Genomic DNA, 13,683 nt, shown 5'->3' on the forward strand with positions numbered 1-13,683 from the left:
TATCAAAGAATATAAATAAAATAAAATAAAATAGAAATAAAAATAAAATATAAAAATAAGAAATAAAATCTTAAACAACAACAACATATCTGCTTACCTCTTCACATCCAGTGCCTGGAACAGTGTCTTGCACATCGTAGCCCTCAATAAATATCAAATGAATGAATGAATGAGTGAATGACTAAACGAATGGAAACTGCCCAGGCTCAGTTCTAAGCGGCCATATTGGCGACCCCACCTCCAGGCCACAGCTGGTTTGAGTTTGGGTGGGTATCAAATCAAGGATGGGGTGCCTGGGTGGCTCAGTGGATTAAAGTCTCTGCCTTTGGCTCAGGTTATGTCCTGGGATGGAGCCCCGCTTCGGGCTCTCTGCTCCACGGGGAGCCTGCTTTCTCCTCTCTCTCTCTCTCTGCCTGCCTCTCTGCCTACTTGTTATCTCTGTCTGTCAAATAAATAAATAAAATCTTAAAAAAAAAAAAATCAAGGGCAGACAATCCATAGGCTTCTCTATGACCTATGACCTATGGCCTACTAGGAAAAGGTAGCTGCAAACAATAGATCTCTTCTAGGAAATGTGAGCTAAGAAATGTGAAGAAATGTTTCCAGGTAAACATAAGGGCAAGAGCTAAAAGGAAGCAAAGGTAAGGTTGATGTAAGCTAGGTAGAAGCCATGATGTGGTTTTTTTGTTTTGTTTTTCTTTTTAAAGATTTAATTTTTAAGTAATCGCTACACCCAGTGGGTTTTGAACTCAAGACCCTGAGATCAGGAGCTAGATGCTCTACCACATGAGCCAGCCAGCCTGGTGTTGGTAAGCAGCTGGATGGAGAAGCACCTGTGAAGCCCAGGAATCTGTTCCAATTCGAGACTGAGAAATCTGGTCAGCAGAGAGGCAAAGAGGAGGAGCTCCATGCCAGGTGGCCATGCCCGAGAGAACCCCAGGGAAATGCTTCCAGGTGTTGCCTCTGCTCCTGACGAGTTTCTCGTCTCAGCCCCGGGTCAGGAGCAACCTGACTTAACCGGCAAGTCCTTACCTAACAGGCGAAGATGACTTTTAAAGTTTTTCAGCCTCTGCTACAGGGTAACAGGTGAAGCTGAATTTTCAAATGTGTCAACCTTGGGTATGGGACCACCAACAGCTAATGGGGTGCCTCTGTGAGAATGAGATGAAAGGCACCCCTTCTGAGATGAAGCCGGACCAAGGGAGGCTCCTAGCCAAAGGCGAAGCCCTGCCTTTGTGCAAAGGCCGGGGAATATGTCTGGACACCAGGGGGCACAGCTTGGTCAGGGCAGGGCACAGGCTGGATCTGAGCACCCCTTGTCTGCTCTGTCCAGCACCCACCTGCACTGCCCAGACCGTCCCCCCTCCCCAAGAGGGCAGCTTTGCTGTCCTGTGAGGAGGCAGAGACAGAGACTAAACTTAGAGCCAGAGAGAAAACTTAGGATCTTTGTTCCGTAAAAAAAAAAAAATCACTCTGAGCTACACAAATGGAAAGTGAGCAGGCATCCGTGGTTCCTGGCCTAGGGCAGCTCCAGCCCAGCTGTGAATGGGGCCCAGGAGCCCCTGGGGACTCAGTCACCCCAGCAGAGCATTAGGCTTTGGAGAACAATAGCTGAGCAGGCAAACACTGGCCCTGAAGAGTTATATCCCTGGAGGGCAGTGAAAAGTGCTCTGAGAGCACAGGCAAGGTGTAGACAAGCAAGGACTTCCCCTAGGGGGACAGGTGCCAACTGTAGAGCCAGCAGACAGCAGCATTTCGTTCCTGCGGCCAGACAGCTGTGGGTGTGGACTATGGACTGAAAGAGAGTTTCTCACTCTCTCCACTGAACACACCAGGGATCAAAGACTCCAGACAAAGATACTAGATTTGCCGTTACCTATACGCCTACATGCAACAGGGCAAGGGATGCTGAAGAGGTGAATCAGGGTGCCGAAAGAGAGGAGACTGTTGCTGTACGTCCTTTCATTAACGGGCTCATTCGCTCATCCCTCCCTTTCTGAGGTGCCTCACAGGATTCTATGTTCTGTGCAGCCCAACATGCAAGAGGAAGAGTCATTGCTTGAAGATAGCAAACACCTCTTGTCCCAACAAATCTGGCACAGCACCTGGCATAGAGAACTCGCTGAAAGCTTCCAGAAAGAATATGCCCTGGGTTGTATCCTATAGTCACTAAACATTGGGCTTATCAGAAGAGCACGTCGCAACCCACAGACAATGTTGAAGTCACTAAAGCAGGGAAACATGGGTCTGAAAGTTAAGAGAACACCAGTCCATACACCATGAAAAGCTTGTTTCAGGGTTTTATTTTTTTTTAATGGGTAAAATATCACTCCATTTACAAAGGAATGCCAGATTTTAAATATCCAGAGCTTTTGTTGAATTCCAGAACCATGAGCTCAAAAACCACAAAGCAAAATCAATCTGGATTTTTCTAAAGCAAAAGCCTCAGTTTTTATAAGCCCAATAAAAGGGCTTAAGTATCAATTCTGTTATTTAAGTTATGGTTTTTAAATGTACTTATTTGAATATATTTGGGTTTCTTCACATTTTATATGGATTTTAAAATAAAAAACTAGTTTTTGTTGACAACACAATGAATTTTTATCATGTGAAGAAAAAGAACTGCACAAACCACAAGTTAAATAGAAGCTCCTGAAGTCTGAGATGCTTTTCTCGATAAAAATCTAGTAGTAAAGCGCAGACAGAACAGTGGACTCTCCTATGATAACCCAGTGCTCACACAGAGCACTTTTAAAAAATATGCTTTTAAAAATATGCTTCATATGGACTGACTCTTATTGCCATTTTTGGCAAAATTCTAGAGGCTGACTTTAAAGTTTTTAGTTTCTTTCATGGAGAGAAAAATGGGGAGGAAGTAGGAACGGGGTGACAGAGGCAAGCAGCCTGAGAGTGGATGGTGTTTTTTGGACTGAGGCTCTTTGACAACCCAGGACACCTTCCAGGCTCCTTTTCCTTCTCCTCTTCTGCTCCCTCCCAGCCATACCTCATTGCGAATCATGAGGTCCCCTCCCCACAGAACACGCTCCCAAGGTGAGTTAACTCATTGTTAGAAATTAACACTTAGGTGGGGCACCGGGTGGCTCAGTGGGAAGCTGGACTCTTGATCTCAGGGGGTTGTGAGTTGGAGTCCCATGTGGGGTACAGAGATTACTTAAATAACAATAAAACATAAAAAGAAATGAACCCTTAGGAAAGACTTACAGTCAAATGGCTAGAATCAGGAATGGGAGTGAGAGGTGCCATTTGGGATGTGGTAGCAGCAGAGGAGAGCCCCAACAGGGGTGTGGGAAGGCACCAAACCAAACCCTTCAACCTGACACTTGCCCAGGACAACCCTGGCCACAGCATCACAATACACATGGCGGCAAGCTATACTGACACACTGTTCATGAGCTCTGCTACACATCGGAATCACCTAATGTCCAGGCTGTACCTGAAGCCAATGAAATGAGAATCCCTGGGGGGAAGGCCTCAGCCATAAACTGTTTTGTTGTTGTTGTTGTTGTTGCTGCTGTTGTTTCAACTCCCCAGGTGACTGACTCCTGTGCATAACCAAGTTTGAAAGCCAGCGTCAGTAAATAATAATAAAAACAACCTGAGAATCTGGGAAGTACAGATTGGGATGCAGTTGGTCTGGGGTAGGGTCTGAGATTCTGCTGGGAGGCCCATGCTGTTGGTCCCGGCCAGTTCTGGTAGGACCATATATGATCTAGCTCTGGAGAGTGCCCATGTAGGTGCAGAGCTCCTGGGGAGGGCTTGGAAATTGGGCTGTCCTACCCCATGCCACACAATGTTTTCCCAAGGTGGTGTAATGTTCCCACTGGGCTCTAGGACAAGTAATTCTGTGATCCAAGGCCTGTCATCTAGCTGCTTCTCTGAGGTAGATGCAGAGGCTGCAGGATTCTGCAGAAATCCTGTGTATGTGTGTGTGTGTGTGTGTGTGTGTGTGTGTGTCAGGGAGGGGTCAGCTCATCCTTTTTCTCACCGATTCTAAGAAATGCGGGGAGTTCCCGGTCACACTTAGCCAGTTCTTAAAGAAATGCAAGGCTCAGTTCTGAAAATGGAATATAGTAATTTGGAAGAAGTTCGCTCTCTCACGCGTGGATCAGCGTACTGGGGTGCCGGGGACAACTCAGCTGCAAGTTGTCACTTCCTAACATCGTTTAAGATATAGAGTTCTTGGGAGTGACATAACTTTACAAATTGAAGTCTTCGGTTCACATTACGCTCACATTTGAAAGTTCTTTACTGCCCTTTTCCTGCACACAGCCCTTAATTTCTATGTGTGAAGATGAAAAAATGATGATAAAAGCTACGCTTATTTTATCCAGTCACCAAACTGAACTGATTTTTAGTTGATTTTTTAGAGTCATTTGAACGTTATCTTTGTAAAAATCAACCAAGACTATCCATGGGTCAAGTTCCAACAGGCCGAGACAAAATAAGCAGGAAGTAATCTACATTCAATTCAATGTTTTCCACAATATGAATTTGGCAGAAGGCTCTTTTCTCAAATACCATGACCTGCATCCCACTACCTGTGTTTAGCGATTCTGTCCGGCTTTATCCAAAACGATCTGCAAAGTCTGATTAACACCACCTCTGATACTAAGTATATACTTTGTACTGTGAACATTACTACAATCATAAGAAAATGGAGGGTTCTGATGGAAAACAGAGCTTATGAGCTGGCATAAAGTCGGAGAGACCGAGATGTGCCTTTTCTGAACAAGAAACTTGGCTTCAAGTAGATGTGAGGTTGAGTCAAAGCTCAAAGGCCTGACCTCAGAGCACAGATCCTCAAAGGGGTCATGGCGGATGGTGGTGGAGGGTGCCCCGCACTGCAAGGGCCTCTGGCTGCTACGGGTAGTTTTGATGTTAGCTTTCATTTCCACCTTCCATGCATCCTCCCTAGACTGCAAATCGGAAAACAATCCTTGGGCACTTAACAAATCGGTGGACTTTTAGAAACAGTTCTGCAGTTCTTAGGCTAATGCTTTGCTCAAGAGCATTTAAAAATGATTAATTATTTAATCCCCATAATCTCCCTGTGTGATAGTTCCACACTCTCATCCCCACTTTAAGTACCGAGATCTGAGAGACAGGGGTAAACGGTTCGCCTCACGTTACACACAGCGCAACGCTAGCAGCACCCGCCCTCGGCCGAGTTGTGCAGAGAGCAGCCCCCAGCACCCGCCGTGAGCCCCGCGCAGAGGGGGGACCTCGGCGCTAAGCAAGAGCTAAGCGGATCGGTGCAAACGCACAGGTGCTGGCTCAAGCCTCGGTCGAGTAACAGCGAGAACCCAGTGAGCACACAGGGGCCCAAACTCTCAGCAGCACCTGCGTGCGTTTTTACAGAGCGGAAAAGCTCAGACCCGCAAACCGCAAACAACTCTTTATTTCAGAAGCACGAGCAGTTAAGAAGGTTTCCAAGACCAGCATTGACCCTAGCCCTCAGAGTGAGGGGACCGCACCCCTCCGCGGGACCAAAGTCTCTTCTGACAAACGAGCCTAAGAACCAGAGCAGCCGGTGCGCCCAGCACCACACCGCCGCGCGGCCGAACTCACTAACCCCGAGGCTGCACCCTCGTCCGAAGAGACGCGCGCCCACCCGGCGCACCGACCGCAGCCTGGCTGGAGCATCCCGGGCCAAGGGCCAGAGACGCAGGCAGGAGAGCGGGAGAAACGCACCGGGCAGTTCAGCTTCGCCCTCCCTAGGGCTCCCTCCACGCCCCTCCCCTCCCGCCGGCGTCCCGGACCCGCAGCGTCCCGCCGCCACCTGCCCCGGCCGGCCCTTCCCCGGTCCCCAGCGTCCCGAGCCGCCTTACCTGAGCCGGAGATGTGGACCCGGAGCGGGCGGCCCCTGCTGGAGCACGACGACAGGTCGCTCTGGGAGCGGCCGCGGGGGCTCGGGTCCCCGGGCAGCCTGCGCAGGGCCGTCGCCGGCCGCGGGGCGGGCTCCTGGGGCTCGGGGGCCTCGGCCGCTGCCGGCCCGGCGGGCCCGCCCAGGGGCTCCACGGAGCGTCTGCCCGCCTCGGCCATCGGCTTCAGGCGGCGGCCGGCCGGGAGCGCGGGGTGGGGCCGGCGCCGAGGGCTGCGCTGCGGGACGCGGCGACCCCGAGGCAGCGCCAAGGGCGGGGAGCCTGGACGCTGGGCGCCGAGAAGCTCGTGGGGCGGGCGGGAGGAGGAAGAGGACAGAAAAGTTTGCACAGGAAGGAGCCGCCTACAGCCGGCTCTCGCTCCGGCGGGCGAAAGCCGCAGGGCTCCGAGCTGGGCCGCCCTCGGTGCCCGCGAACCTACCAGGCTGCTCCTCCCCCCAGCCCAAGCGCTGCCCTTTGCTAGAAGATGGCCGTGGGATCCCCTCTGTGCCGCGCGCTGGTCACCCAGCAAGCAGACCTTAGAGAAGTGGCGTTTGGGCTTCAGGAGCCGGGATGCAAGGTCAGGGTTAATGCCGGTTCCATTTAAGGCGGGGGAGGGGGGGTGATGCCAGGTACACACACTGGAGTCGCCTTGTGATGGCACAGAAATGGCCATTCTGAGTTGACAGACAAGAAGCTGAGGCGCCCCGGGACGCTGGACTTGCAGGTGGGTTAGTGGAAGATCCTGGAGTCCCTTAAGTGAAGTTCAATGCCCTTCTCTTCTCACTTCCAGCCCTCAAAGCCCTTCTCCACCCTGACCCTTGGCCACACTCCTGGGTTTCTGTTTTCTGGGTAAACTCAAAGGTCATGTTTAAAAGGTCAGTCTCCTGAGAATTGAATAAAGAACAGATTTGATAACTGAGTCTATGCTTCCTAATGGAAAAACAGATCTCCTGGCCGCTGTGGATTGGAAATATCTGAGTTGATACCATGCCTTGTAGGATTTTGCAAACAGGGCAGCGGAATTTTTGCTGATTTGGCTGGATATTGCACAAACTAAGCTTTATCATCACCTTAGGTCCCCAAGCTGTGACTTGCCCAGAAGGGAAAGGTTGTAAATCAGGCTCAAGAGTCACCTGAAGAGTCATTTCTTAAAACTTATGGCAAAAGAAGAATGCCCCTGGGTTGCTCAGGGGCCAAAGATAGGCAACACGAAGAGAAGGAGACTGGGGAGGAGGAGTGAGGGTTAGCAGCATGCACTCAGGGACACACACATGACATGCCCATATTCCAGGTGCTATGTCAAGACACTTTGCCCATATTTTATCCTTTAATAAGAAGACCAACCCAAACAAGAGAAGGTAAGAGAAAGGAGGGACAGAAATGAGGGGTGCAAGCTACAGACATAGGTTACCACCCAGAAAGGCCTTTGTAAACTAGCCCATGATAATAGCTACAGCTCACCCTTAATAATTTAAAATGTCTTTCACCTACAATTTTCACAGCAACTCTGCAGGGAGAGTATGCTTATTCTAGCTTTGCTGTGAAAACTGTCCAAACACAGGCCTGTTTCCACCCAGTCAGCCACGCTTGCTGGGCCTGCTCTAAATATTTCCTACTTTCCCACTTCTTCAAATCTCACTCCGCCAAATGAGACCTGACTTGTTGGGAAGTGGAGGACAGAAAAAAAGATGTCTCTGCTGAATGCTGACTAGCATTGTTCTAGTAGCCTGGGCAACTAGATGGGTTTTTCACTCTCCTCGAATACTCCGTGTAAGACAACAGTGGCACTTACCATTGTCATCTGCTATCCTGCTATCCCGGGTATTGTATCTGACTGCTTCCAGCCGCTTTCTCAGCAGTGAGCCCCCCTCACAAGCTGTCTGCTCTCCAGGGCACACAATCCTGCACTTGGGCCTCACCCTGCATGGCTCACAGCGCGAAGTCTCCCACCATCCCTCCAGGGACCCTTGCTTCTGCCTTCTCTGCTTTATCCTCTCTGTCATCTCCCGTGAACAGTAGTAAATGAGTACTTAAACACTTCGGAGCACAGACGTCTTCCCTGGTGTATTATTCAGTTATTCTGCAATTTGTCATTTCAGCTGCTCTTCAGTAAATACATAAATGAGTACCTTTGTGGGTCAGGCACTGTGCAAGGTACTCTGTGCCTTTGAAGAGCTTCTCAACCCTATTTTCCTCCGTTCATTTTCCCCTCGCAGTCCAGCTTCTAGAGAGAGTAGCATCTGCTTGCTAGTGCCATTTTCTTCTGCATCTACCCCTTTACTCTCGTGGGTGACTTCTGTCCCCACTACCAGATGAGTGGGACCGCTTGGGCCATGAGGCCTCTTGAGCACCTAGTTGTCAAATGCACTGGAACCTCTCAGGTCTGATTTCATCTACCCCCCCTGCAGCTTTTGACACTCTTGACCCCTGTTCCCTTTCTGGACTCTTCTTTATTTATTTATTGGAGAGAGAGAGAGGAGAGTGTTGGGGGTGGGGAGCAGAGGGAGAGAAGGAATCCCAAGCAGACTCTTGGGTCATGGAGCCTTACCCAGCTGGACCTCAGTACTCCGAGATCATGACTTGAGCAGAAACCAAGAGTTGGGTGCTCAAGCGACCGAGCCAGCCAGGCATCCCTCCCTGAAGACATTTCTTGAAGACAATACCCATCGGCCTGTGGCTTGGATTGCTTTTTTTTTTTCTTTAAGATTTATTTATTTATTCTAGAGATAGAGCAAGCGATAAAATAAGTGAATGCAAACAGGGGAGGGGCAGAGGGAGAGAGAAAGAATTTCAAGCAGACTCTTGACCAGTTGGGAACCTACTCGGGGTTCAACCTTATGACTCTGAGATCATAACCTGAGCCATAATCCATAGTTGGAACAACCCACTGAGCCACCCAGTGCCCTGGATTACTTTTTTTTTTTTTTTAAAGATGTTTATTTATTTATTTGACAGAAAAAAAGAGGGAGGGAGAGAGAGAGAGAGAGAGAGAGAGAGAGCAAGCACACAGACAGGGGAAGTGGGAGAGGGAGAAGCAGTCTCCCTTGTGACTCAGGGCTTGGTCTCAAGATTCTGGGATCATAACCTGAGCCGAAGGCAGATGCTTAACCAACTAAGCCACCCAGGCACCCCTCCCTGGATTACTTTTATAATTGTAATTCTATTGTGCTGTCTTCCCCTGCCCCCCACACATGTACAAATTTCCATTTATGAGACTTTCTATATAAAGCTTGAACATAACAATATGATATAAAAGTTTCTGAGAAAATATCCTTCCCAAATACATTGAATCAGAAAATGAGTGTCTTTTATAAACAATATTGCTTCCTTAATACAAGTAGATAAAATCGGCATGAGTAAGGAAGGGGGGGTCAAAGTAATATCTGAAAAGTGTCGTCTATCAAAATGGATGATACACGATCAAAATGAAATAATGGAAAAGCAAGGAATCTAGGTAATAAACACAGCTTGGTAACAATAAAAACAAAATGAAGATAAAGGGACATAATATGTGAACATAGGCCTGCATTTAAGGTCGCACTAAAAAAGAAAAAGAAGAAAGAGGAAATTAATTTTGATGACTTTTAGGGTTTCTTCTGTCTGAGACTTACTTGATGGTTCTAAGAGAATTTTTATTTGTATTTGTTTTAAATTGAAGATGAGAGAGAGGCAAAAGCTGATGTATAGATTTGAGTCCAAACTACCATTTTTCTGTGTGGTACTAGGCAACAAAAGTAAGCATCTTCCTTCTTTTTTCCCTCCCCCCTTTTCCTCCCCTTTCTTCCTTTCTTGTGCTTGACATTAAACAGCTACTCTGTCCTACTCTCCAGGCTCTGTACTAGGCACAGAGGAAAAGGAATCTCTCCAATCTCAGACTAACAACCAAAGAGACAAGGGCGTACCAACTGCAGGTGAGACAAAGGAGACAATCATTGACCCTCTTGTATGAGTCAGGAAAAACTTCAAGTGACAGAACACAAGGAGGAGGTCATAAAAAACAGAGTGGGGGAGAAAAGAAGAAAGGGGCAGGGGAAGCATGGCAGGCAGAGAGAGGACCATGTATAGAGGGCCTCAGATTAAGCAACAGTAAAGAGACATGGGGGACCTGAGTTTGGTTGGGCCTTGGAGGAGAGTGGGGAAATGGTGAGATATCAAACAGAGAGGGTCATCAAAGGCTTTAAGCAATGTTGCAACATGGTCAGAGTCATTATCTTTAGTTTCAATTTTGATACCTAAATTTGATACCTAAATGATACACATACTCAATTGGCTGAGTTGTTTTAAGGATTTGAAATAATGTATATAAAGTACTAAGTATAAAGACTGGCATAAACAGGTACTAGAAACTCAATACAATGCTCTAAGACAAATGGGCTATGCATTCTATTTCTTTATTTTTACAAGTCACACCCAGCTCAGCCCCATCTACAAAGGTGGCCCCAAAGACATTTTCTAGGATTCCTTCCTTCTCTTAGAATCAAACAAGAACTTTAATACTTATGGCTTTAAGAATGTACGAATTGACTGTCCTGTGGTTGCTAAGGTCAGCTGTAAGTTCCTTCTCCTAGACTTCCAGGCATCAGCATGCAGTGCCCATGGCACAGGCAACCCAGAAGTCACCTCTTCCATGTCCTGACTTGCCAGAGGCTGTCTGTTAGAGGCGGTTCTATGGTACCCATGCCTCAGATATCAAAAGTCTCACCTCCATACCCAGGTGTGGTTGGAGGTATCCCACACGCCTGGGGATTGGGTCCTCCTCAACTCAACCCTCAAAACACTAAAAACAGTTTGTTGGTGGAAATGCAATATGGCATAGCCACTTTGGAAACTGGTTTGGCAGTTTCTTAGAAGGTGAAATGTATACTTAATCTGTGACACAGCAATCCCATTGGTAAATTATCCAGGGAAATGAAAACTCATGTTCATGTAAAAATCGGAAAGCACGTGTTTACAGCAGCTTTACGTATAATCTCCCAAAACTGAAAACAACCCAAATAAGTCCATCCATACAATGGAACACTATTCAGCAATATAAAGGTATAAACTACCGATACATATAACATACATATAACATGCAGGAATCTCAAAAGCATCACAGCAAGTAAAAGAAGCCAGACCCCCGTGAATTCATGGAGAATTATTCCATTTCAGTGACATTCTGGAAAAGGTAAAACTATAGGGACAGAAAAGAGAGCAGCAGTTGCTAGATGCTGGGCATAGGGATAGGGGTCTGTGGGGGCTTGGACCTGTGCTTTCAGTCCCCTTTGACTTTGACCACTCCTCAAATCTTCGGAGATAAGGAGGAAGACCTCTCTAGCTACCCCTGCTGCGGAGGCGTGAAGGTTGGGATTACAGGAATGAAACAATGTTGCTCCTCTAACTACAAGCGCTCTTTGGTACCTGGCCTTAGCCTGGGTGGTTTGGACAACCATGAAGTCAGTTTCTGCTTTTGCAGCCCTTGGGTATCATCTCATGCCATGTTTCAGAAGTAGAGAAATCACAAAAGAAGAGTCAAGAGTTAAGCATTTATTTCAAAATTAACCCATTTTGGTTAATTCTCAGAGTACTGATCAAATTCCTTGAGGAATCCTAGAAAACAGACTAGAAAACCAATTTCATTTTGCTCCTAAGGCTTCAGCGGAAATTTGTTGCAGGAGAGTAGTCGCTAATCTTGCTCAGGTGGGTGTCCACTTCAGCTGATGAATGAACGCAAACGCAGCAGGAGGAGTTAATTATCTTACAAGTAGAATTCAAGACCATTTATAGACCAGAATCACCTGGGCCAAGGAGTCTAATGATTTTTATTGAGCTGCTATTGCTTGAGCAGTAGTTGACCAAAAGCCTCCCCCCCACCCCAGTCATCTTTTATTTACTTACAAAGAATAGAGATTTATAGTGAGAGCTTTAAGTGGCCGACAGAAGAGGGGGTAGATGGGGGGAATGGTGGTAAAAACAAACTCACATGCAACAATGAAAAGCACTCAACCCTCAGATTCAGACATCTGAAAAATGCAACAATTATCAAGTCAGAGCCCTGGAACCAGTTGTGAGCAGTCCCCCATGGGGGTCCAGGTTGGGGACCACGAATGCAGGCAGAGGCTAGGGGAGCTTGGGGCACTGGCTGAGGTGGGGAACAACTCTGCGGTGGACAATCTGATGGGTCCCAGGCCAGTGGGCTGGGGGTGGCTTCAGAGGCATCCAGGAGCCAATCCCTAGTCAGGATCAAATCCCAAACCATCACCCTCAACACAGGGAGACAGCCAGCTCCGGGGAAGAGTCTTTTGGGCACTGGACCTAATGGTTGCCAGCCAGATCCGACAGAAAGATTCTTGATCATGTTTTCATGAGCCCTCATTCCCCACCAGGGCAAAAGGGCTTTGGTAAATAAATAGCAAAATTTGTCCTCTTAGGGCACCTGGGTGGCTGGTTAAGTGTCCAAATCTTGATTTCCACTCAGGTCATGAAAGATCTCAAAGTCCTGAGATGGAACTTCATGTGCTGAGTGCAGAGTCTGCTTGTCCCTTTCCCTCTGCTTCCCCGGCCCCCTATAAATGAATGAATGAATGAATGAATGAATGAATGAATAATTTAAGAGGTTTAGTCCAATGACTGGTTCCACTGGAGCTGTGTATAGAGAAGCTGTGTATGAAGAGACCCCTCCTATTTTCCAACTGTCACAACATGGATAAGCCCACGGTCAGTTAGAATGATGGGAAGTCTTCCTTTTGACCAAGAAAATGTAACCCATAAACATTGTCTAGAGGCCGCTTTTAGCAATGGAAACTTACCAAGGCCAAAGGCTTACCAAAAACCCCTGGCTAAGTACAGATGGGCCCATCAGGCACCCCCCCCCCCACCACCACCAAATATACACAGGCCCTAACTGAGCAGTGGGCAATTTATAGCCAGGCACAGCTACCCCAGGAGGGAAAATTCCATAGGTTGCCATACCTCCTCAACTTCCCTCTTTATTCTTTTTTTTTAAGATTTTATTTATTTATTTGACAGAGAGAGAGAGAGAGAGATCACAGGTAGGCAGAGAGGCAGGCAGAGAGAGAGGAAGGGAAGCAGGCCCCCACCAAGCAGAGAACCTGATGCAGGGCTCGATCCCAGGACCCTGAGATCATGACCTGAGCCAAAGGCAGAGGCTCAACCCGCTGAGCCACCCAGGCACCCCACCTTCCCTCTTTAAAAACAGCCCCACCCACTGCTTGCATACAGCCTCTCCTCTGCTACTCTGCCCGCCACTCCCCTGCATCGTACTCAGTTCTGCCTCAGGTGAATCCCTTCACCTCCTAGGTCACAGGCTTCCACCCGATTGTTGCCCCACATCTGGGGGCCCCCATCTGATGGGGAGGGACACCACGTTTAGACACTATACATTGTTCCCTTATAGCCACAGTTTAACCGTTTTGAACTGGACCTTAGAGAAGAGGTCTGTTCTGTATCTCATGAAACCAGTTGTAGTCTTGAAGATAGGTTAGTCCCATTAACCAGATGTCTTATTTCAGGAGGCAGTCAAGTAGGTGGGCTCTCAAAGTTAGGCTCTATTGTGCAAGCAGTCAGGTTAATTAATAAGAGGTATTTCTATGGAAACAAAAGAAAAACACAGGCTTATGTTTGAAGCAAATGAGAAGACCAGTGTCTGAAGTGAGAAGATTCCTAGACAGCAGATGAGGACAGACTTTCCTAGTCTGCCATTTGAATACCTCTGGTGATCTTTCCAAGTCACCCATTCAGCAACAGACACAAAGATTGTATAAACACAGGGCGCCTGGGTGGCCCAGTTGGTAAGTGTCTG

The 13,683-nt window shown here is 47.8% G+C and overlaps 1 protein-coding gene across 3 annotated transcripts in view; it reads right to left on the reverse strand.

The window, feature by feature from the left end:
* PHACTR2 (phosphatase and actin regulator 2) overlaps positions 1-6,430 on the reverse strand; it is a 262,236-nt gene extending 255,806 nt beyond the window's left edge. For all 3 annotated transcript variants that reach the window (XM_045066288.1, XM_045066287.1, XM_045066285.1), the window contains exon 1: positions 5,850-6,430. In XM_045066288.1, coding sequence (XP_044922223.1) covers positions 5,850-6,063 — 214 coding nt within the window. In that variant the 5' untranslated portion in view covers positions 6,064-6,430. The remainder of the gene's footprint in view (positions 1-5,849) is intronic.
* Positions 6,431-13,683: the final 7,253 nt, after the last annotated feature.

Source organism: Mustela putorius, unplaced genomic scaffold (assembly GCF_011764305.1).
Source record: "Mustela putorius furo isolate JIRA1106 unplaced genomic scaffold, ASM1176430v1.1 tig00003863_pilon_pilon_pilon, whole genome shotgun sequence".
Taxonomy (NCBI): domain Eukaryota; kingdom Metazoa; phylum Chordata; class Mammalia; order Carnivora; family Mustelidae; genus Mustela; species Mustela putorius.